This window comes from Astatotilapia calliptera, chromosome 15 (genome assembly GCF_900246225.1).
Source record: "Astatotilapia calliptera chromosome 15, fAstCal1.2, whole genome shotgun sequence".
In the NCBI taxonomy this organism is placed as follows: domain Eukaryota; kingdom Metazoa; phylum Chordata; class Actinopteri; order Cichliformes; family Cichlidae; genus Astatotilapia; species Astatotilapia calliptera.
This window is the reverse complement of record NC_039316.1, coordinates 7111456-7135024: the sequence shown is the minus strand read 5'-3', so window position 1 is coordinate 7135024 and position 23569 is coordinate 7111456. Positions and strand designations below refer to the sequence as shown.

At 40.2% G+C, this 23569-nt stretch overlaps 2 protein-coding genes across 2 annotated transcripts in view; one reads left to right on the top strand and one right to left on the bottom strand.

The window, feature by feature from the left end:
• Window positions 1–175: 175 nt before the first annotated feature.
• Window positions 176–13008, bottom strand: mtmr9 (myotubularin related protein 9). The gene is made up of 11 exons (XM_026194443.1): window positions 12902–13008; window positions 12326–12510; window positions 10393–10501; window positions 10114–10239; window positions 9842–10015; window positions 8179–8396; window positions 7117–7278; window positions 6880–7021; window positions 6553–6773; window positions 6156–6307; window positions 176–2116 (listed from the first exon to the last, which is right to left on the bottom strand). Exons 2-11 carry the CDS (start codon window positions 12505–12507, stop codon window positions 1953–1955), a joined length of 1650 nt encoding a protein of 549 aa, XP_026050228.1. The 5' UTR covers window positions 12508–12510; window positions 12902–13008; the 3' UTR covers window positions 176–1952.
• Window positions 13009–20471: 7463 nt separating this feature from the next.
• Window positions 20472–23569, top strand: part of xkr6b (XK, Kell blood group complex subunit-related family, member 6b) — a 76941-nt gene continuing 73843 nt past the window's right edge. Inside the window, exon 1 of the mRNA XM_026194570.1 lies at window positions 20472–21404. Coding sequence (XP_026050355.1) covers window positions 20842–21404 — 563 coding nt within the window. The 5' untranslated portion in view covers window positions 20472–20841. The remainder of the gene's footprint in view (window positions 21405–23569) is intronic.

The following is a 23569-nucleotide window of genomic DNA, read 5'->3' as shown; positions in this document are numbered from 1 at the left end:
TAGGATAGGTATATTTTATTGCTAAATGCTCAATTTACAGCCAACTAGGTGGCTTTCACTTTGTTTTCTTAAAACAAAAAACCCTAAAAACTAGCTTAATGAGACTGGTGACACTGAATCACGGAAAACTGAATGATGCACAGACTGTGTGGTGATTAAAGAACTGAAACGCTTCCTTTGTTGTAATACAGATTTTAATGGCGTGAAAACTTAAAAAAAAACCACAACAACAAATTTTAATCAATATTAGATTTTTCAAGCATTCTGATCAGCAGCGACAAATATGTACACATAATTTTGAATCTGGATTTTACAGTAAGGCATTGCACAAAGTACAACAGACACGATTATTTATCTACTGTGTGACATTACATTTTTGAATTTTGTCAACTTTCTGACAAAGCGAAAATCACTTAGGCATCACACAACTATAAGAAATGTTCTATCCATGCACACATGAAATATACACCTAAACTTTCTCTTTGTCAAAGCATTTCAAAGTAGTGGAAGTAAGTTAAGCTTAGTGTGATTATTAGTATTAGTATTGAGCAGACATCGAGATAAATCATAGATCATTTACTTTGTTACAGGCAATCAAACAAAACTGGCCAAAGATGGCTGCAGTGCATTTAATTTTTAATCCCAGACCATAATAACAAAAAAATATATTTATATTTACAACGCTAGATGATGTTTTTCTAATGGTACTACCAAAGAGTGCACTGAAAGATGAAAGAACTAAGGTCTATAAGCAAAGAGCGCTGCGGGTTTCAGCTTGCCATAATGACACAGACAGCTTTACTGACCGCTGAAGTTTAGGATAATTCCTATGTTCGTGAGATAAGTATGAGCTTGGATGTGAGAAGCTGACAATTAAGCACATTTTCCAGAAGAGACACGAGTTTTGGAGTGTAACATGTGTGTAGGTTAGTTGGATACATATTGTCCTGTTTGATATTTGGACATTTGTCATCTATTATGGCAACAACTGATGAGAGATCGTTTTCAAAGTGGGAGTAAAATTGATTTGCGTATACGTACATACAGATAAAGAAATGCTTTTGACACAAAGTGCATCAGTTCTGAATGTTAAACTCAAGAAGTCAGAGATGCTCAGCAACCGATCTAGTCGTTAGATTATTGTTATACGTGGTTACATCAAATCGTTTGTGCAAATTCTGGCTGTGATACTGGAATGTCAAGCATTGATCTGATATTTTACATATTATACAAACCTCCCTCCTCACTGGCCTGACCCTACCTACGCCTAGTATGTCATCTCAATGTGCAGCAAAAGCACATGCTCCCTTACAGCACCCTATATGTTGCCATAGTTACTCTGCAGCGGTCTAATGGTGTACACATTCAGCAGAACTTTTACGAAATATGTGAACCCTGTAGCAACTGAGACACTTTTTTTCTCCAGCTGTCCTTAAAATGCCCCTTTAATCCTCTACTACACAAGATCAGTGCTGAGAAGCACAAAAGGGTCCACAATGTCATTTTTACACATCACGTATATAGAAATGGAAGCCAGCAAGTATGAGTGTGGGTGTTTGAAGAGGTTTGGCAACAGTGAAATCAGCCGCCCAGTCACAGCACAATCTATAGAAATGAGCAGTAGGCATGTGCAGGTCTGGCTGTACACTGATATTAGACCACAGTGTGATAAGGGAGGTTTAGCTTTTATCTGCACTCTGAGAAATGGCTAATAAGGACGGCGCTTTTGTTCTGAATTTTTTCCTCTTACTCGAGTGTAGTTTGCAATGAGTCACCATGATAAAAATGTTTTTCATTAAAGCATCAAAACTGAAGTTCATTTAGTCGCGTTCACAATAACTTGACAATAATGTTGTTTTCTTACATTATGTTTTAAAAAGGGGAAGCTAAAGCTGGGATGTCTGTGATTTTTGAATGTACCATCTCAATTACTTTTAGAGGTCTCTCTCTCTTTATGGCGTATGCAGCAGAGGATCTTCAGTTTCAAGCTGGGCCAGCTGCCTGCGCAGGCTGTTTACTTTGGTCTGAAGCTCCTTGTTGTACTCTATTATATGAACCATTTCCTCATAGGCCTCATCCAGACACTTGGAGGAGCGGTTCCAACGAAGGAACACTCCTGTCACAGAAGAGCAGGACCAATCAGAAAACAACAATTCACAAACTGGTTTCTTCCAGTTCTGGTTTCTTCTAAACACTGCAGTCTCACAACCTTGATAGAGGTTATGTAAGCGTTGCGTGTGCAGTCACTGTACACTAACGGGAAAGCATGCACCTTTCTTATGAGAACACATACTTACACATACACATACACACATAATTGTGATAAAGAAAACAAACAGCTAACAGATAAAGTGTATTATCGTGCTGGATGTGGTTCTTTGTGGAGCTTTGAGTTGGAGTACAAATACAAGATTCTGACATGTCTAAAACTTAAAGCAGTCTCGAAAAACAGTTCACACAGTTTGTGCTGAGCGCAAAAAAAACAAACCACTGGATCTTAATGGTGGTTGGAGGCTGTTGGCAGAGAAACAGGTGTAAACACAGAGGAGCTGTATGACTGGAATGAACCATCGCTTTACTTGTCAGTCATAAGGAAAGCCAGTGTGTCAACAAACTGAGGTTTCTGAACCCAGTAACACGTCTGTAGATAGCACTACTCAATAAGATCTCAGTTATTTTAGTTCTTTTTAAGTTTGGGTCATTGATAACAAAATACTTGTGAAATGTATGGTGGCTGCGGAAGGATGTGCATATGCATCCCTATGTTTACGCAATATTTGGAACAATTAATTAACTGCAGCCAACTTGGACCTGTACTCCAAATGCCCATTGATATATTTTATTTACTGCTATTTAGACACACTTGCCTCTGATCCCTCAGTGAATTTCTTGTTGTTTAGCTGACATTAAAGCCTTGCTTTTACCCAATTTCCTCACCTTTAATTAAAAATAAAAATCTTGTCTTTTGCCTGATCCCTTTAGGGGCTCACCACAGTGGATCCTCCTTCACTGCATCTATGAATCTTCTTCGTGGTCTTCCTCTTTCCTTCCTGCATGGTAACTCTATTATCAACATCCTTTGTCCAATATACCCACTATCCCTTCTCTGCACATGTCCAACCCATCTCAGCCTTACTGCTTTTACTTTGTCTCTATATTGCTCACTGTGAGCAATATTTCCAGTATTTCTTTGCATCTTAGGTCGTTGGCATCATATTGTAAATTTCATGTTTTGGGGAAAAAAAACAAAAAAAACCCTGTCATTTTTTACTCTTCTTTTAAATAAGCTTTACTGATGAAGTTTTAAGACGCTTAGCTGTGTCATCAGTGACTGTCAGAAAAGAAGGACGGAAAAGCCCTTCGTTTAGTTTGTGCTGATAAATAAATCCTTCTACCCACAAGTTGCAATCACCGTGAAAAACCCTATGCACAATTTTTTTCCCTCTATATTATCAGAAATTATTATCATAAATTTCCTTGAAATACCATTACATAGTTTTGAGGCTTTATCGCCCAACCAAGAACCAAGAACATGCAAACTCCACACAGAAAAGCCCAAGATGGATAATTGACATTTCACCAGTCCTGGATTTTATTACACAGTTATAGCCGTGTAATTCAGAAATAATCCTGAAATCCTTTTGCTCATTAACTTTTTGGAATTATATTGAATTTATAACATTTGTGTCTTTTGTGAATAGTGTTGACTGCTTTCCATTTCTTTCCTTTGTATTTGTAAAGTCTTTTTCTAACTGGATTTTAAAATGTTTAAAAGTCATGTTTATCAGTGTTTTAACTCTTACATGTCTTTTAGCTATTTTTTTAAAATTTAATTTCAACAGTTTAAAGTCGGCTGTTCTTAAATGTGCGACACAAATAAAATGACTAAAACCTCCACATTTTTACTCAACACCTTTAAAGTGATCAAACTGCAGTCCAATTAAAAACAACAACATTATTTTAGTGCATTTTTTGTTTTTTCAATTAAACCATTATTTTTATTCAATATTATTTCGCTAAGAATTACACAGAACTTTTGGGATGTAAAGATTTTACACACGCCATCAGTTTCTTTTAGTGTCCACATCAGCAGCTAGAGTTCAGGACTTCCATTGGGTCTTTTAAGGTGGGCTGAGGAGTGTGCGTCACTTTCTATGAAAGAGCTGCATATCACGTGCTCCACTCAGTTCTTATGCATTCCACTTCATATAGCGTGAACGGCTTTAGGCAGTAAGAGAGGCCCCATGCACGAAATGCATGAACCTAATGACCTCTAGTTGGTCTGGATTCCCCCTCCCCCAACTTTTCTTTATGAATGGTCTAACACAGATCTCCCCAGGGCTTTGTTGTACTTGTTGCACTATGCTGAACCCACTGACATTAAGACAACCATAGTTAAGAATAAGAATAACCACCATTATTAAAGTTGTGGGGGGAAAAAAACCCTCATCAATTAAGAGTTTCACTGCAGTCACTCAAATCCACAATTTAGACAAATTCAGACTTACATATTCATTCTGAATTTGTTAAAATCAAATTAGTACACTGTCATTTCAATAAAATTGAATTGAATTGAATTGTCAGTGGTTTAAAAAGTGTGAAAAATGTGAAAAAAGTAATAATTTTAAACCAAAAACAATGATGATATAATGCTAACATTGGTAAAGCTGGTTTTATCTGGCAATTTAAATAAAAACGATCATGTAAAATGATCAAATAATTTTAATTTAAAAAGATTTAGGATCACATTTATATACACTGATATTCTGATATAACTTCCACTGATACATGATGTTTGTGTTTAATGCCAAAAGGCACTTGTGAAAAAACAGCACTTTAAATTACCCACAACAGATTTTGTGGTTGTATGCCTGTATCAGTGCTTCTTTATTTAGCACCATTTTGCTACTCATGCTTTACCATAATATCATCACACTGCCTCTCAGTGAGGAAACTGTTTGTAAAAAGACACACAGCCAGGCTGAACATGTCACGGACACACCTCAGGAGCATTTTGAACAATTTCCCAAATGCCAAAGTGTGTTCTACCTCTTCTTGTAAAATGATTCATAATGCTAGCTATACCGGAAACTTCTGCACAAGTACCACCTCTCCACCAAGTTACATGAAATTCAGCTGAGTCATCTAGCTGAGTTTCAGGTGGCAGGTCAGACAGCACTGATCACATACCTCACCTGTCATGTAGCTGTACACAACATGACAAAGCTGCAACCAACAGTTTGTTCACTATTGGATAATCATGGGACTGAATGCTTATCTTTACTAAAGATCAAAGGTGACTGTAAAAGGAATAAATTGACGTGCAACATTTTGTTTATTTATCTAAAATTATTTGCTGATAATATTTTTTAAAAATCCTGTATAATGTATGTATACTTGTCTTCATGCTTGTAACCTTGGAAAGCACAAATAGCTGGTCCTCGGGTCCCAGTGGCTGTCAGGGTCATTCAGGGTTCAAATGCTCAAATCAATGCTGCCCCCTACTGGTGAGATTTCAGAACGTATGAGTGAGCAAATGTGTATTTGTAATTGTGAGTACGCCCAATTTCTAATCGTGTACCTGCGGCTACAACAGCAGTTTTATCACCTGATCCTCATGGTGGGTTTTTAGATATTAACCTACTCCATCTTCAGACTGAGAATAAACTTAAAGCATGAGTCAAAACTGCAAAATATGTACAGCATGTGGTCTCACTGGACTGCTTTCAATGAAGAATATTAACATTTGCCATTTAATTGCTTTCGTGTTGTAAATGAGACACTCAGTGTAACAGTTGGATTTAATGTATGTATAAAAAATACATAAATACAGCTGAAACTTAAATAAAGATTAAATTTAAAAAAAAAAATACTCCCAGCTATAAATGTTCCCTTAAAACCTGCAAACAAAACTTTATGTGCACTTTATTATTTTAAAACTTAAAATTATCCAGCAAGTTTCCTTTTTTTTCACTTTAGGAAACTTTCTTTTATAAAAAAGGAAACAAGGTCTGAAAATGAAATTTGCTGATTTTTCTATCTATCCATCTATTATGGATCACAGAGGCAGATGTCTTTTGTACAGACACCCAGACCTCCCTTCTACCTCCTCTCCCTCTTCTTAAGAGATACCTACGAATATATTTGTTTCTTACCTTCCCACAGCAGCAGACTCTGAGGGGCCACAGATGGCCAGATCACAAGACTGTTGGGCTCGTAAAGTGGGTTGGTCAGACGCTCCAGCTCCTGCGGCCGATTCACCCATGACCAAAGGGACACAGTCTTTTCAGGCAAGCACAGTCTGGCTCTGTGAAAAGACAGAAATGTGTCAGACTGACCAACAGGAAAACTGGTTCACGGCTGTTTTATCAGAGGTGGTTCACAGCTGCAGGGAGAGCATCGTGATTTTTGCATGACCTAACTATCAGCAACACAACAAATAATAACAAATGATGTATTCTTAAACTACGTAGGGTGACACCCACATCACACAGCTGAAAGCATAGCCCTGACATAAACTGAAGGTCTTACATCAGCCAACTCCTATCTTACCTCTCAGCTGCACTGTTGCCCAAGAATGTCCCAAACTGAGATGCGTAGGCGTGTTCGAAAAGCAGTACCAAGAAACTCTCGTTGAATTCAAAGGAGCAGGGAAATTGGCGAAGGATCTGCCACACACAGTCCAGGAAGAGAAGAAAGACAGGGGCCTCATGGCGAGGTTTGCTGTTGGAGAAGGCAGACTGGGCACAGCGCTGCTGGAAAGGGTGACCAGCCTGTGTAAGCAGTCAAAGAGGTGAAATGAGTGGAAACACTCACACTGTGGAGGAGAAGGTGAAAGAAAAGACAACATTTGGCTCTAAACAGTGCATCTAAGCTCACCTGGAGCCACTCCCGCTCTACCAGGCTTTGAAAGCCTTTAACGGTCCTGCACCCGGGATCCAGGATGATCTGAGCCAAGGAGGTGACCTGCAGGGTGGAGTCTGTCCCTTCTGTACCGTGAACAAGCACTGACGCTCCCTCCCTGAGATAAACACACAAGCCCACAGTCTGTCACTGCTCGCTGCTTTTCGAGTTTATGTTTACTGGGACATGAGGACAACCAAATGAAAAACAGACCTGTCAATACACTGGGCAGCCAAGCAGGCCGTGGTGAGGATCTCTTTGACATTAGTTTGCCAGTTGGAAGCCTCCAACTTGCTTAACCAGCGGTCCATGCTGTGGGACTGGTCGTTACATGCCTCCACCAACTTAATCAGGCTCTCCTGAAGGACATTATACCTGCAAAAAACAGATTTATTTAGATCATTTAAAGTATGAGATGCATTTCAATCAGTTTCCACTTTATCTAGTCTTCTCAGTAATACTTTACAATACAGCCCACAACTAAGGGTGTGATTCCCTTTTCATTAAATTAAAAGTTAATGTATTTTATTTGAAAATACATTGTCATTATATTTACCTGAAAATAATTAAAAGTAGGGGTAACGAGTCATCTTTTTACAGGGAATTTAAACACAAGTAAATTTAAGCTGTGCAATTTCTTGGTAATTTTGCAGAAAAACACAAGTTGCACTTTTCAGTGCCATATTATGGAGTGGGTTAATCATGCTTTTTACATCTTTGTTTTTTTTAATATTCTTTATGTTGATGTGCATGATGGACGTTCTATTATTCAAATGTCCTTAAGACGTGATCTCCCTTATCAGCTTACAAGAAAAAACAAATACCTTCAAAATCTGCTTGTCTATCTAACTGTATAATGATGAATGATGAAGCCAAGTATTTTTTTCTTTCACACTCACTTTTCAAGCAAAACTTTCAAAAGGAGTGTACAGTAAAAAGAGTGTCTCTGTTCCTGTTAGGCAGTTAGTTAGGCAAGGTTAAGCAACTCCATAATCCAACCCAAGCTGCTTTCTTGCAAAACTGCCAGAATTCAGGCACTACTTAAATGTACTTACAGTATAATTATTCCTTTGTTTCCTGTATAAAGGTGAGTTGTTACCCCGTATTCTAGCGAACCCACCTTTAAGCATTTATAGGCAATTATAATGACATTTTAATTTCTAATAAAATAGATTGAAATTCCATTTAATCACGAGGGAATTGCAATGCAACAGACTCTAAACAGGTCGTATTATAAAGTGTTACTGTCTTCTTAATATCTAAGTGTCCAATCACCTTTCAATGGCCTTGTGGATCCTCCTCCATTGTGGGTAGTTGGCCTCCAACTCAAACCCTCCACCTCGGGCTTTGGCCTGCTGAGCAACATTGATAGCACGTGTATCAATGATGTAACCACGCTTTCCTGGCCGCAGAGTGGCGTTGATCAGCTTCTCGTCCTCCTTACACCGTCGCCCATTGGTGCCCGTCAGTGGCTGTCCTGCTCGCATCATCACCTGGAAGTGGAAGTGATTTGTCAGCCCCTATAATTAGAGATGGCTACTTTTTTATGTCCGATACGATATCATGAATTTGGATATCTGTCGATACTGATATGAATCCAATATACTCTATTTTATGATCAATAAAAACTGTTTGTTTTTTTTAAATATCTTGCTGCATTTTGTATATGTCTAGCAGTTTTATTACAGAAGCTCCTTCATTCTAGTCTAAACAACAGTGTCTCAGTAACTTTCCACTAGAGATGGTCCCCTCTTATCTGCATTTTCCCAGCATGAGCGAGAGTCTGCAGCTTTCTACTCCCCAAGGACACATGGTCTAATGCTTTTATTTTCAGGGCTGTGTCCACTTAATACTACACTATATAACTTTATAACACTTAATAATAAAAAAGCATAGCATTATTGAGGCAGTGAAAAATTATTTATTCCCAACAGTTCATACTCAAATTTAAAAAGACAAAACACTAAAGCTATTCTATTACACTTGCAAAAAATATCCCGCTTCCAAAATATTTTGCATTTCAGCAATACTTATCTTTTTATTTAAACCTTCAGCAGATCTGTAAATCTAAGTATTTAAAGTAATTTAAAATGCAGTTTTATGCAAACTTCAAAAACTCTTTGGTTCTGAAAAAAGGAAGTGCAATATCAGCACAAAATAATGTTTATATTCAACAACAACAAAAAAAACGTGTTGTAGAATGGACCCTTTTATACTTAAAGCTTAGCATAAATAGACATCCAGAGTGGAAAGCAGTGCAAATGAATGCAAACACGCCTTCATGACACTCATGTTTTATCAAGATGGATGTCAGTGTAAGCTGTTTCAATCACATTTAACCTGAGATTGATTTTTGTGTAATTTCTATACAAAACATAAGTATGAAAAAAAATGTTTTTTCATAGTTTTTTGGGAACCATGGAACTGTTTTGCCTGCAACACAGGTTTTTTTTTCCCAAAGTAAAGCTCCATATATCGGTTGTTAAGCTTAACATAAAAATGCTTTACAAACATTCAGAGATGAACTTACACAATTGCTTTACTTATCTGGGACAGCTTGCTCAGAGGTGAAATACCGGTTTGGCAGCACGTAGCGAGGCTCCAGATGCTTTCAGTGACAAACAACTCCAGACCACCGACAGGTCTCCCACGCAACAGCCGCACTATCACGTGACGCATACTGCTCCCACGTGCTAAAGTCACTACCTGGGTTAAGCCATTTTGCAAGTTTCGTGAGGTGCTTTTGTTATATTTAATGGATCGGGTTACATTTTTTATTTCTCCCTGATATCCGATCCAGTAATTTAGGTCAGGATCGGACCAATACCGGTATTGTATATTGGATCAGTCCATCCCTAGCTATAATGTTCAAAAACACAAACGATGAGAAGCAAAAGAGACGGTCAAAGGCAGAGTAATTATTTTTCCTTGCGCTTACCATGCCGTTCTTCTTGTGGTAGTAGCTAAGTACTGGAAAACGGCCACCGTGACGGAAAGTAGCTACTTTCTTCAGCGTTTCATCATCAAAATCTTTGGGTACTGCCACTAGTGGGGGGTATGACGGACACAAGCTGAAGTCTTTGTTGACCTCACTCAGCCTCCACTCATCTGTCTGCAAAGTGCGGTAGAGGGGATGGAGAAAACAAAACAAAAAAAGGTCCAATAACCCTGATTCAAATTGAATTACTCTGTAATGTCACCTAAACGTACCATGGACTCCAAATCTTTAAAGGCATTCTGGGGAAGAAATGAATTCCATCCATCCTCTATGACTTCAAACATTGGCCGGTAGAAGAAAGGGTACATCAGGGAGACTAAATCAAGAGTGGACAGAGCCTTGAGAGGAATGAAAACATTGACTTGTTATTCACAATATTAATCACATGCAGAATTTAACTTGACATGACAAAAACAAAGAGAGCCTGAGAGAAAAATATAGCATAGCTAAAAATAATCACTCTCTTTCTGACGGGGAGCCTTTGTTCTTACCTCGATAGAGCTGGCAATGTTGAGACACTCCTCCATACCAGTGATCTCAAGCTGAATCACTCTCAAGTCTTTGCATTTGACAGTGATGTGCCCCAAAGACCCCACAAATCTAAAATTTAAAAGGTGAGCACAATAAAGAGGATGAATGTCATGAACAAACACAGAGTATCAGTGAACTACTCTGAGCCCTACAGCTCGGCTTTCTGTGTGTAATTTCTATGTTATCGTCATGTTGGGTTTCTGGAAGAATCGTTGAAACGACTTTTAGTTTGACTGTAGATTCAGTGATTGTTATTAAAGGCAGTATCAGTACTCAGTGCTCAGTACGTAAGCTCTAAGCAGCAACGTGCCCCAGCTACAGATGAAAGAGTGGATTGGCCAGTATCCAAGTACAATGAGCTGCATAAATCCATTCTTAATGGATTAATGTGAAGGCATCTGCATGAAGTTCAGTCAGAAAGGCAGGAGGATTTATGAGTCATTTGCTTTACAATGAAAGAGACAATACAGTGCTGTGAAAATGTATTTGCCTGCTTCGTTTTTTTGTTTGGTTTTTCTGCATATTTGTCACACTTTAATGTTTCAGATCAAATATTTTTTAATATTAGACAAAGACAACCTGAGTAAATGCAAAATGCCATTTTAAAATGATGTAATTTATTAAAGGAAATGGATATCCAAACCTACCTGGCACCATCTAAAAAAACCTAATAACATTTTGCCACCCTTGGCAGCAAGAACTGCAATCAAGTGTTTGTGATAACTGGCAATGAGTCTTTCAGAACACTTGTGTGTTTCAGACCAATGTCCTGGTGCATAACCAAAGTGTGCTTGAGTTTCAGGGCATGAACTGATGATTGAACATTTTCCTTCAGGATTTTTGGGTAGTGGGGAATTTATTAAATAAATTTGAAAATTGAAATTGAAATTTTTATTTCAGTCAACAACAACAACAGATTATAATTTTACATAAAAGTACTCAAACAGTAACCGAAAAAGGAATAGGCTGAAGCCTTATGGCTTATACTTATCCTATCCCTACAGCAAGCCATCCAGATTCCGAAGCAGCAATGCAGCTCAGACCATCACACTAACACCACCGTGTTTGACTGTTGGTATGACTTTGTTTTTTAAATAAAATGCCATGTTACCAAAAGGTTCAACTTCTGTCTCGTTAGTCCATTGAGTATTTTTCCAAAAGTCTTGGGGATCATCAAGATATCTTTTATAAAATGTGAGACAAGCCCTTTGCGTTCTTTTTGGTCAGCAGTGATTTTTCACCTTGGAACTCTCCCATGGATGCCATTTTTGCACAGCATCTTTCTTATTGTTAAATCATGAACACTGGCTTTAACTGAGGCCTTCAGTTCTTTAAAGGTTGATCTTGTGTCTATTCAGACCTCCTGGATGTGTCAGTGTTGGTCGGCTAGGCACTCTTGGGAAGGTTTACCACTGTTCCAAGTTATCCTCCATTTAGAAAGCCCATACCAAAACCTAAAATTAAACCTTAAGGTAGTCTGCAGGTTATTAGGCCAATACTGTAATAGAAACTGACAGTTAAGTACTAGGCAAACCTCCTGAGGCTTGTGTGTCCAACCTGATTTTGTGTCCAACATAAAATGTTTAAAAACGGTACAATTACCAGAAATGGCAGTGAAGAAAAACAAATTCTTTGCCACTACAAGCCCCGTGTCTTTAACCAGTTAATGTTAGTTTCTCTAACCAGTTTAACTATAAGCAAGTTATGCATATGGACACTATTAATAAATAATAATCGGATCTGCAGCATGCACTAAAAAACAGGCGGAACTCAAACGGATTTTAACAAATGCATGCCCTACTGACCTGCATCTATTTAGGGTAGGTGATGTACCATTTTCACAAAGAGATTACATAACAGTCATTTAGAAAAACAATAACACAACGCTGTCACCTCTTCTCTATCGAGTCAATGTTTGAATGAAGCAGCCACAGCTCCTCCGTATTGTCCTGTCTGGAGGAGAGAATCAGGTGATGACCAGTCAAACACAGAGTCCCCTCCACAGTAGGCATGAAAGGCCTGTGTAGGACAACCCCGTCCACCCTGGGTGTCTTTATCAGCTCTGCAAACTCCATAATCTGACCAGACAGAACGAAAACAGCCGCGGTGATTTTAAAGCATAAATACAACGCTATTGGTTAGGTCATGCTAGTATTATTGTAAAGACAGGCCAGCGCAACCTCTGTCGACATATATGAGACATATATTGTGTACGTCCATGTCGGTTAACAGTAAAGATGAAAAAGTACTGCAAAAATCGGTCATCTTGATAAAGTTATTCTATTCCGGAAATTAAACCGCTAACGTCAGCTAGCAGGCTAATCGTGACAGAAAGGAGGACAATTTGCCATAAAAAACGGCCGACATTTCGAAACTCAAGCCAAAGCACAAACATCACGTGTAATATAAATATTAAAAACAACAAGGAGCGTTTTTCATCAATACTAAAAAGATTTATCGTACAACTACCTGACACTGTTTTCTTTTATTTGGTCGCAGGTCGATGCTGGTACGTTAAGAAAAACACGCCGACTAGAAACAACCGACTTTTCTCGGCTCAGTTTTGCATCCCAAATTCCGCAATTTTCATCTAAAACGGGAAGTGACTCTGTGCTCTCCTGTTTTTTAACATTAGCGTTATACTTTAAATCTGTAAAGCCCCCGAAGAACTTATAATGTCCATATATTATATATAAGTATGTTTAAACATACATAGAGCAACATAGTGAATGAGTTAGAGTTTAGTGGTTTGGAGGCAGCGTCAGATCAGTGGTTCATCCACAAGGCTTCTGAAAATCCGTGAAAGGCTGTTTCATTTTAGTGTCTGTGTGTTTGGGGTCTACCGAGAATATCAAAAAAGGTCACTAGGTGGTGACATTGGAGTACGTTTGAGAGATTTCTGGCTTTCAGAAGTCTAAACAGTATTGCCCTGATTTCACCGGGTACATAATGTACCGGTGAAATAATGTGCTGTGAGTCATGTTATACATTTAGACATGTTATTTAAGATTAAGCTTAAAACTTTCCTTTTCGATAAAACTTAGAGTTAGTGCTGGATCAGGTGACCCTGAGCCATCTCTTTGTAATGCTGTAATAGGCTTAGACTGCTGGGAAGCTTCCCATGATGCACTGAATCACGTACCTCTTTTCACTTCCTGCGGGTTTACACACACTACTCAATTTAATTATTGGCAATTATTAAACTCTGGCTCTCTCTCTCCTGTCTAATTGAGTCTGTTTCCATTGGAGATTTCTCCTGTTAACAGAGAGATTGTCATTCCCTCAGTTTCCAACTGCTTCCTTATAGGAGCTCATCTGGTAATAGAAGTTTCTTTCTAATATTGTAGGTTCTTTACCTTACAACATGAAGCAACTTGGTGTGACTGTTGTTGACAATTGTTGCTATAGACTGTAAAAAAAAATTGGAATTACACTAAATTATTGATCCAGCCTGGTGGTGGAGGCCTGATAATACCACTGATCACAGATAGGTATGCAAGGTAAGACTGCAGTAAGTCAGGGAAACCTACAAGCTGTAAACTACAATGTAAATGTATCAAGACAACTTAGACAACAACAAAAAGAAAAAATAAGTGGACAACAATGACCTGCTGAGTCCGGTATACAATTGAAAAAATAGGAGTTAAAGTGAACTGAAGACAGAGTTTTAACAGTTAATATTAAGTCCAATGATTCAAGGCCCCAAAGGAAAAAAAGTCTAGTGTTGGGTCTTTGTGTAGTTCCAAGTACAGTTTGACAGGCTGGTGTAGCAAAGTTTAACAAGGAGAGCAAAGAGAAGTCATATCTGGCCTGAGGAGGAGGAGGAGGAGGAGGAGGAAGAAGAGGAGAGAGAGAGAGAGGGGGGGGGGGGGGGGGGGTAGAGAAGGAGGAGCCAGTAGGCAGCTGGCAGGGGCAGAACTGACACAGGAGACTTCAGTACCCTTAAACACAAATGACAGGGGAGGAGGGGACCTACTGACAAGGCTAAGCATGAGCTCAAACTAAACTGCACTTTTCTGCTTTATGGATGCTGATTAAATAATCAGGAGATTAAAAAGCTGCACACACTCATACTCATTAGAGATAATGACATTTTGACTCGGGCTTTAAAGATCATGTGTGCGCTGCATTAGCTGAAGGCGGCTGGGGAGTTTATTCTAAAGAAAGGGCGTGCAGCAGAAGAAACGTTGCCTGAGGTTTTTGTCTTAGCTCGCTGAATAGCGAGGACAACTGCCTGCTGAGATCTTAAAGCATATGAAGGAACACACAAGGAGTCTGAACGGCAGACTCCCTAAAGAGGTGAACGCTTTTAGAAAGAGAAGAAGAATAGCAGATAGCTTGGCAGAGGCTACTGTGGACCATTTTGTTTTAGACATTCTGAGCATTGTGTGGGTGTGTGTGTGTGTCTGTGATGTATTGCAAATCAGCACGGTATTTGCTTCACTTGCAGCCTGTCCAAGCTTCACAATAGATGGTTTGCTCTGGGCCTTCCCAGCCCACATCATAGGGAGCGCTGTATAGACGCCAGGGCTAAATTGAATGTGAAACCCAGCATTGCATTACAAACCAAATAACTGCTCTTCTTCTGGGGAGAAGATGCTTTGCTGTCACGAGATGAACTGATAAAAAATAACTTTCAAACCAAACATGCACTTCACAGAATACAACAGACTAACTTAACCTCTATCTTTTTTTTAAGAGGATGCTCTGAGAAATGTGAAGCTGATTTAGTTTAGCATCTGTTATAAAAGATCCACAACCTACAAAAAAGAAGAAGTTATAAATATAAAAGTGGGTGAAGCATAATGACTGTAACTCCGTGGAACGTGGGAAATCACTGCATGTAACTCTTGCCAAAGACGTACCCACATTTCCCATTAAAGGTGCACTGACAGGCTCCCAGTTAACGTCAAACTGTGATCTGTTAAGTGTCCAAATTTGTCGCGAGGGAACTGAATGCTCACTCCCACACTTCCCACAGAGCAATTTTTTGACATTTATTGAGGAGTTCCGAACATGCTGGAACATCGTCTGGCAAATTTTAGGGGCTGGATAATTAGTACCCACACCAACACCAATTACTCACCCGGGCTCTTCATTCATCTTCTGATGAAGACAATCTCATCCATGATTCATTCCTTCACTTTAACCTTCTGTTCTGAATGGTTCTTGTTTGTGTGATGTTATTTTGGGCATGTCCAGTGAATCAGAGCTGTCTGTCAAGGCAGATAATGACTTCGATGTAGTTGCGGAGTCTAACACCAGAATCTGTTGTGATTTTTCACTGTGACAAATGTCTGGATTTGCACTTCTGTGCTCCATCAGTAGGCTTATTGCCTCTGATCAAGTTGATTAAGCTCCTTCAATGAATAGTGATAGAGCTCAGTGTTTCTTTTTTGCAATTGATTAGAACTTCTTTTTCTCTCATTCTCTCATGGTTTATATACATTTACATACACACACAAACAAAAACAAAGCATGAGCTGCCTTCTTAGATTCATACATTGATATTCTGGGGATAATTATTCACATCAGTAGAAGTGACCCATGGTAAAATTTAACATAAGCCAGATAGATGTTATTTACAGCATCACTAATACTCATCCAAAGTAGAGGAGAATCCCACAGTCTTGTTATTAGCTTCTCATTGCCACTTGTATTGATTTAACCTCTGAAATCATAACACAGCCTTGCCTACAGTGCATCATTGATTTGTTCAACCTGAACATATTATTCACAGGATGCCACATTTACATTTGAAGTAAAGCCACACTGCTTCGCGGATTCCTTGTACTTGGGTGGGGATCACACACATACTGCCTGAATAATTTTGCGTATGCCACCCTTAGAAAATCGTCACCCCAGACCTACTCCTCAAAAAAGCCTTATTGTTCCTGCTTTGTATTCTTTCAGCCCTCTGAGTCCATCTGATCCCATGCTTTCTGGATGTGTCGATTTTTGTATGTTTAAAATGTTCTCCCACCAATTAAAAGAAAATGTTCTTGCAAATTAGAAATAAAAATATTTGAATTGATGCACGTAACAGCTATTTACATTGCTTTTTCTAACAAATAAGTATTTATTTGTTTATCTCTCAAAATGTTGGGATTTAGGACCAGGTTTGGGGTCATCACTGACCTCACAGGGTTAAAGGTAACTCATCTCTGATCCAAACCACTACTGTAGGTTTGTGTTTTGCTTTTTTGTGTGTAAAATTATTGTTATTACAAGAAAACAGTTTTGTTTTTTAATTGTTATTGCTCTGAGGCCTTTTTTTCACTGCCTACCCCAGGCCATTAGACCTGAGTGTGCATCCAGAGTGCTGATCACAAGGCACTGTTTAGAGACCTGAGGTACTAATGAAGTTATACCTGCTACTCTGAGCCAAATAACTGGTGGACCCTGGTTAGAAACACTCCTCAGAGATTTTGTTTGACATGAGGATCACAAAGTTGCTGCAGTTGGCTGCATATCCTTGATTTAAATCCCAAAGATGCACTATTGGATTGAGCTCTGGTTCCTGAGCTTACTGAAGTAGTGTCACTTGGTGTGGTCTGGTGTGGCTTAAGATTTGATGTGCTGTGCATTCAGAGATGCTCTTATGCCTTCCTTGGTTGTAACAAGCAGAGGTGGGACCAAGTCATTGTTTTGCAAGTCTCAAGTAAGTCTCAAGTCTTTATCCTCAAGTCTCAAGTCAAGTCTCAAGTAATGTCAGGCAAGTCAGAGTCGAGTCTCAAGTCACTGGTGTAAAAGTCCGAGTCAAGTCACAAGTCTGAAACTTTGAATTTCAAGTCCTTTCGAGTCATTCAAAAAAACGAAAAAAAGCATGTTGCAGTTATATGCTAAATGTAAATATTAGACCATGTAATTTTTAAATCTGTGTTTTTCTCAACACATGACAAAATAGTGAACTTAGAAAATATACACAAATTGTGAAATTGCACCTCTTTAAAATGCAGCTCAATTAAACCTAGCTCCAAGAATAATTTTCACCGACAGTTCTGAGATAAGCTGCATGTTATTCTTGGATGCGGTTGTAGGACCGGCTTTAAAATCGCATGACAAAAATATCATACACATTAAAAAAAAACTGCATCACCAACGTAGCCTGGACAACATTTGCTAGTTAGATGAAGTCAGCTATCTCATCGTAGCATATTTATATGCATATTTATAATCATACGGTTCTTGGAGTGAGTGCACACACTCATGAAGTTTAGTAACTTCAGGTCACTGCAACAAGCCCAGGTACAGTTTACCGACGGATGGGTACAGGACCTTGAAATGCACCGAGTAGAACGAAAGACCATCGTACGTATCATAAGTTTACCAGTCTCACAAATCGTCGTCATAAATACACATTCGTTAACCGTTTATTAATATAACCTTTGAGCTCAACGGTAATTAATTAGTAGTGGAAATAATTTCTGGTAGCATCACAGAAATGTAGCAGTGACAACAATATTGTATGCTGTAATCGTACTGGACAATTAGTGATACAAAAAACTGTTTTATCCTGTGAATAAAAGTATATGTTTTTGTCAATGTACCATAATAACAGAAGCGAAACGCAATATTGTGTCAGGACAATTCACTATTTATGCACAATAAATAAAGGAGCATAGCGCGACAATTTCTGTTCAGCGCCAGACTTGCTTGTAACCTATATCACCAATTATTTTATGAAAAATGACGTATTAACTACTAAAAAACACTGACCTTCGTGTAAATGCTTGGAGCAGACTAACCTGTGAGCTGGAGTGTTCTGGGACGTTATATTTGGTCTTTGAATGGCTGCAATCCAGGCCATCCGTCGCGTCTTTGTTACTTCGGAAACATGGCTCGAACAATTTCTCTTCAACGACGTAATCCGATAACAACCGATCTCTTTACCCGTCGGCTTCCCGTGGCTGTCATGCGACCGGCTATTGCAGTTAATAATACAACAGCTTCTTGACATTTTTGTGTTTCTTTTTTATCGCTGTATAACTGATTTCAATTGAAAGTCTGTGTGCGCTAGTACCTCTTGCCACGAGTTCCCAGAATCCTTTGCGGTTCTACCCGTGAATGACGTCACATTTTCAATCTCTATATAATATGCATGTTAAATTTTATATTTGGGGTAAAATATCAAGTCTTTTCAAGTAAACCGGTTCAAGTCCAATTCAAGTCCCAAGTCATTGGTGTAAAAGTCCAAGTCAAGTCACAAGTCTTAGAACATTTTTTCAAGTCAAGTCTAAAGTCATAAAATTAATGACTCGAGTCTGACTCGAGTCCAAGTCATGTGACTCGAGTCCACACCTCTGGTAACAAGTGCTTATTTTAGTTGCTGTTGCCTGTTGCTGAAGCAGTCTGACCTTCTCCTCTGACCCCTGCTTCAGCAAAGTATTTTCACCCGGAGAACAGCTGCTCACTTCATATTTTCTCTTTTTCAGCCCATTCTCTGTAAACCCTTGAGATGGTTGTGTGGGGAAAATCCCAGCAGATCATCAGTTTCTGAAATATTCAGACCAGCTCGTCTGGCACCAACAACCATCCAATGCTCAAAATCACTTAAACCGCCATTCTTTCACATTCTGATGCTCAGCTTGAACATCAACTAGTTAGGCCTGACCCCTAAATGTAAAGGAGTTGCTGCCATGTAATTGGCTGATTCGATACTACTAATAATAATAAGATAATGACTTGATGTACCTAATGAAGTGGCCAGTGAGTGTAAATATTTAGGGATGCTTTTGTTAGTTGAGTACCAGACATGTTATAGTTTTGTGTCCTCCAATTAGTTTTCATTTTAATTTCATTTTGACTGTTTGATTTAGTTTTATTTAGTTAGGGCTTTTTTTGTATTTTTTTTTTTTTTTTTTGCATTTCCGTTTAGTTTTTCATTAGTTTTAGTGTTTTTATTTAATATTGTATGAAGGAACATGCCAGAGGCAAGATATAGGAAAATCAGCATAAGTAGCACAATACAAAACAGAGCTTTTTGAAAGCAGTTAACTCACAGTTTTGTAGAAATGCTAAGTCTCAGTACAAACTAAAGCCTCATCAGGCAAGCTGTGATAATACATTTTGCCAGACTGACAAGGAGTAAACCTAAGGATGTTTTCTTTATAGTTTGAGTTTATTTGAGTTAGTTGTTCACAAAATCATTTCAGTTCATTTTTATTTTCTTTCCCTACAAAAAATATTTTAGCAAACAAACTAAAATTGTATATTTCACCTTAATTTTCAGTTTCAGTTTACTTACAGCAACCTTGTTAGATAGATAACTAGTTCAGACGAAGCGTTCTCAATTAGGCCCTTTGGGAATAAAGACAGAGCTGTCGAGGATTCAGCACTAGACAGCTCCCATCAAGTCCGCACAGGCAGAGCTGAGCAGACAGCGGGGGTGAAGCGGACATGATCCAATCAATCTCACATTGGATATGACCCTGCGTGGCAGCTCAGTGTGCACATTCTAATCACAGTTGTTGAGCCTGCAGCGGACTCACCAGCCCTTTGTTCCCACATGTAACCCGAGGGTGGGGTGGGGGTGCTTTTCAGTATACGCTTAACCCCTCTGATTCCCACTGAAACAAACCCCATCTTATATTTTGTATAGAAGTTACCCATATCGCTCTTTTTGTATTAAAAGTCTAAACATTTACGAGAGAAAATAACCTCATATGCGCTCACACGCATAGCGAAAACCACAGCAGTTCACGTAAACTCTCGGGAGCTGACGTTTTGGGGTTTTTTTTGTTTTTTTTCGTAAGCGGAGGAGCTTCTGTTTGCATCCCACAAACAGTGACTCCAAACTGTGTCAGTGTGATTGATTCAAACACTCAAGTCATCACCAAATCACCATCTACTTTATGCAGTCGGCCCACTCCTGCATATTTTGGGGCTTCAAATGAGACACTAGATGGCAACCACGTTGGCAGTGAGTCTGTGTGTGTGTGTGTGTGTGTGTGTGTGTGTGTGTGTGTGTGTGTGAGAGAGAGAGAGAGAGAGAGGGGGGGGGGGGGAGTTACGTCGGCGTGGGACAGTGGAGGGACCGTCTGCTCATGGCACTCCGCTTGCAGCTGGAGGCGAGCTGCAGAGATGGGAAACAGCAGGAAATGAGATTAATGCGCAGGTAAAAATTGTTGGATCGCAGTCGGACGCATGAGTTGCCAATTAAATTGTTTGAACTCGCAGATTAGATTGTTGTTGCCAGGTGGGAGTAGATCTGCAGTGGAGGGAAAGCAGGGGAAAATGTGCCGCGTCTGTTGCGCCACCGGTGCGCTTTCTGGGGACGGAGCGAGCGACGGCGACGCGCTGACACCCCGCTTTTAGATGGCTCCAACATTTGGGGTGCAAAACAGGTGTCAGGGAAGTGTCGTCACGAACCCCGGAAGCCGGAGGAGGTGGGAACATCAGAGGGAAAGATGGCAGCGAAATCCGATGGTCGCGGGGTCGTCACCGGTTTCGCCCAGCTGCACAATCTGGACGAGGTGGTGGGGACGGGAGAGGACGACACTCGGGACGGCAGCTCATTCCACATCTGTCACTGCTGCAACACCTCGTCGTGCTACTGGGGCTGCCGGAGCGCCTGCCTGCATTACCTCCGGGGGAAGGGGAAGGGAAGAGATGCAGCGCGACCACCGCAGGAGGAACGCCTCTGGCTGGACTGCCTGTGGATCATCCTGGCACTGCTGGTGTTCTTCTGGGACGTGGGGACCGATTTGTGGCTGGCCGTCGACTATTATCACAAACAGGACTTCCTGTGGTCAGGCCTGACCCTGTTCTTCGTGCTGGTGCCCTCGGTTCTGGTTCAGATCCTGAGCTTCAGGTGGTTTGTCCAGGATTACACGGGGGGAGGACTGGGCTCCGTGGAGGGGCTGAGTAGTCGTAGAGCTACAGCCAGTTTGCAAAGAGACAGGTGCTGCCGCCTCTCCGTCTGGGTCTGGCAGACCCTTATACACATCTTTCAGATGGGACAAGTGTGGAGGTAAGACAAACTTTTAAGTTTGGGCCTCAAAAGAATCGGTTAAGCTCCTAAAAGCGCAGTGTTTCCAGCTCCTCTCCTCTATCCACTCAGCCAGCCTTCTAACCTCTTCTTGACTGTCACCTGGTATAACCCGATCTTGTGTACATGGCTGGGGTAAAAAAAAAAAAACATCAGCACCACTGTGATGCCGTTACGCTCGGCTCTCAGCCTCATTGTGGCTCACATGTATGCATTTACATTTTAGCTTATTTCGACATTCAGTCACACCACGCGCGTTTTAGTTGCGCAAATGTGTCCACATCTGCACAGAAATCGCACCGCTGTGCGTGCACCACAGTGCGCCATTGCGCTTTTGTGGGGAGGGAAGAGAGCTATTTTCTCAGACGGAGCAGGTAGTAACCTAAAGCTCGTGTGTGTGTGTGTGTGTGTGTGTGTGTGTGTGTGTGTGTGTGTGTGTGTGTGTGTGTGTGTGTGTGTGTGTGTGTGTGTGTGTGTGTGTCGCTCACATCACAGTGCACAGTCGCCTCAATGCACCCGCTTTCCCCTCCCCGCATCAGATACTCCAACCAGAGGCCAGACGAGCATCTGTTTTCACGGCTCGCAAAAACTACATCTTCCCCCCACAGACATGATGTCATCGATTCCTCTGCGACGCTCGACAGATTTTGGTCACCAAAATCCGCTTTTTTTGGCCATGCAAATTGATGAGCCGGGGGGACTACGGAGATGCTTAAATGTGTAGATCTCAGCGCGCAATCTGTGACATCTAGAGTCTATAGTAGTAAATGTGACACCGGTGCGCATAGCTCTCCTACTATATGTGGGCTGTTTAGTCGGAGCTTCTGGCCGACGAGTTGTTGTTGTTGTTGTTTTTTTTTTGGTGCAGACAGACGCAGTGGCTGGCATTTAATGGGGGTAAAAGTAACGCATGACGGCTGCCCAGAGAGAAGTGGGGAAAATGTAAAGCAGTACACCGTGGGAACCGGCGGAAGGGTCCACCTCATTCTTTTACGGTGTTTGTGTTTGAGAGCAGCCTTTTTGCTCCTCATCGGACAAATGGATTTTTTTCCTAAGCCGTGACTTAGTGTGATGCACAGTAACATCTGTGCTACGGGCTAAATTACTCACACGCGTAAGAGTAAAATGTGAACTAAAACTCACTGACCTTTATGGAAAAAATGGCACGGGCAATTAAATTAGATATCTTCTCGTGCCATTTTTCCAATTTTGAGCCTTGCAGTTTAGTGTAAAGAAAAAAAGCCCAATGTCCTTTTTATGTTCTTGAAAAAAAAAACAAAAAACAAAAAAAACCAACCTCACTACTGCACTAAAGTTAAATTTAGTGCTTGCTGGTGGGTCTCCAGTAGTTTTCCCCCATCCAACCCGTTTTGAGGTACACCTATAGGCTGTTAGACTGATTAGCTGCAGTTGCATTGGCTCATGTTTATTTACTCTAGTGTGATTCGATTGATTATTTTTGCTCATGTCTGTAGTGGGTTGAGGGCATGGAGAGTGCTGTTAGCAGGCACCCAGTCAAAGACACTGCTTGTGTTGATGGTGAAAGTGGTTGGTCATATGCATCCTAAGTAAAAATGTACAAAAATGGAGAGAACCCTAATTTGCCTAACCTCATTGTTGCACACTCTGTTTTAGAGAAATACCAACGAGCATTTGCTGAAACACATTAGATATTTGCTTCTCTTCAGATATTCAGCATGTAAGGAAAAACACTGATGTAAACAATATAATTGATTATGGCTGTATTAATTACACCAGGGTCCTGGTAGACATGCTGGCTCAGTGGCTTGGCTTACAGAGATTTGTAAATGGAAGTGAGCCATCAGTAGTGTTATTAGTCTGATATGACTGTGTGCATCTTTGTTTAGGTGCCTACGAACTCCAGTAAACCCATTATATAACAGCAGCTGGAAAATAGGTATTTTATCCTGTTCTATTGCCATATTTAAATGAGCTCAGTGCCACACTTGAACTATTTTAAAAAATCTTTTTAAATATATCAACTTCCACATGCAGCTGGCTTGCTTAGCTAAGCTCAAAGATGGAAATGGGGGACCCCAGCCTGACTCTTCCTGTATAATCTCCTCTGGTTGCCTGGTAACTGTTCCCCTGATCCCAGCTGCATAACCGTAAAATAGCAAAGTTAA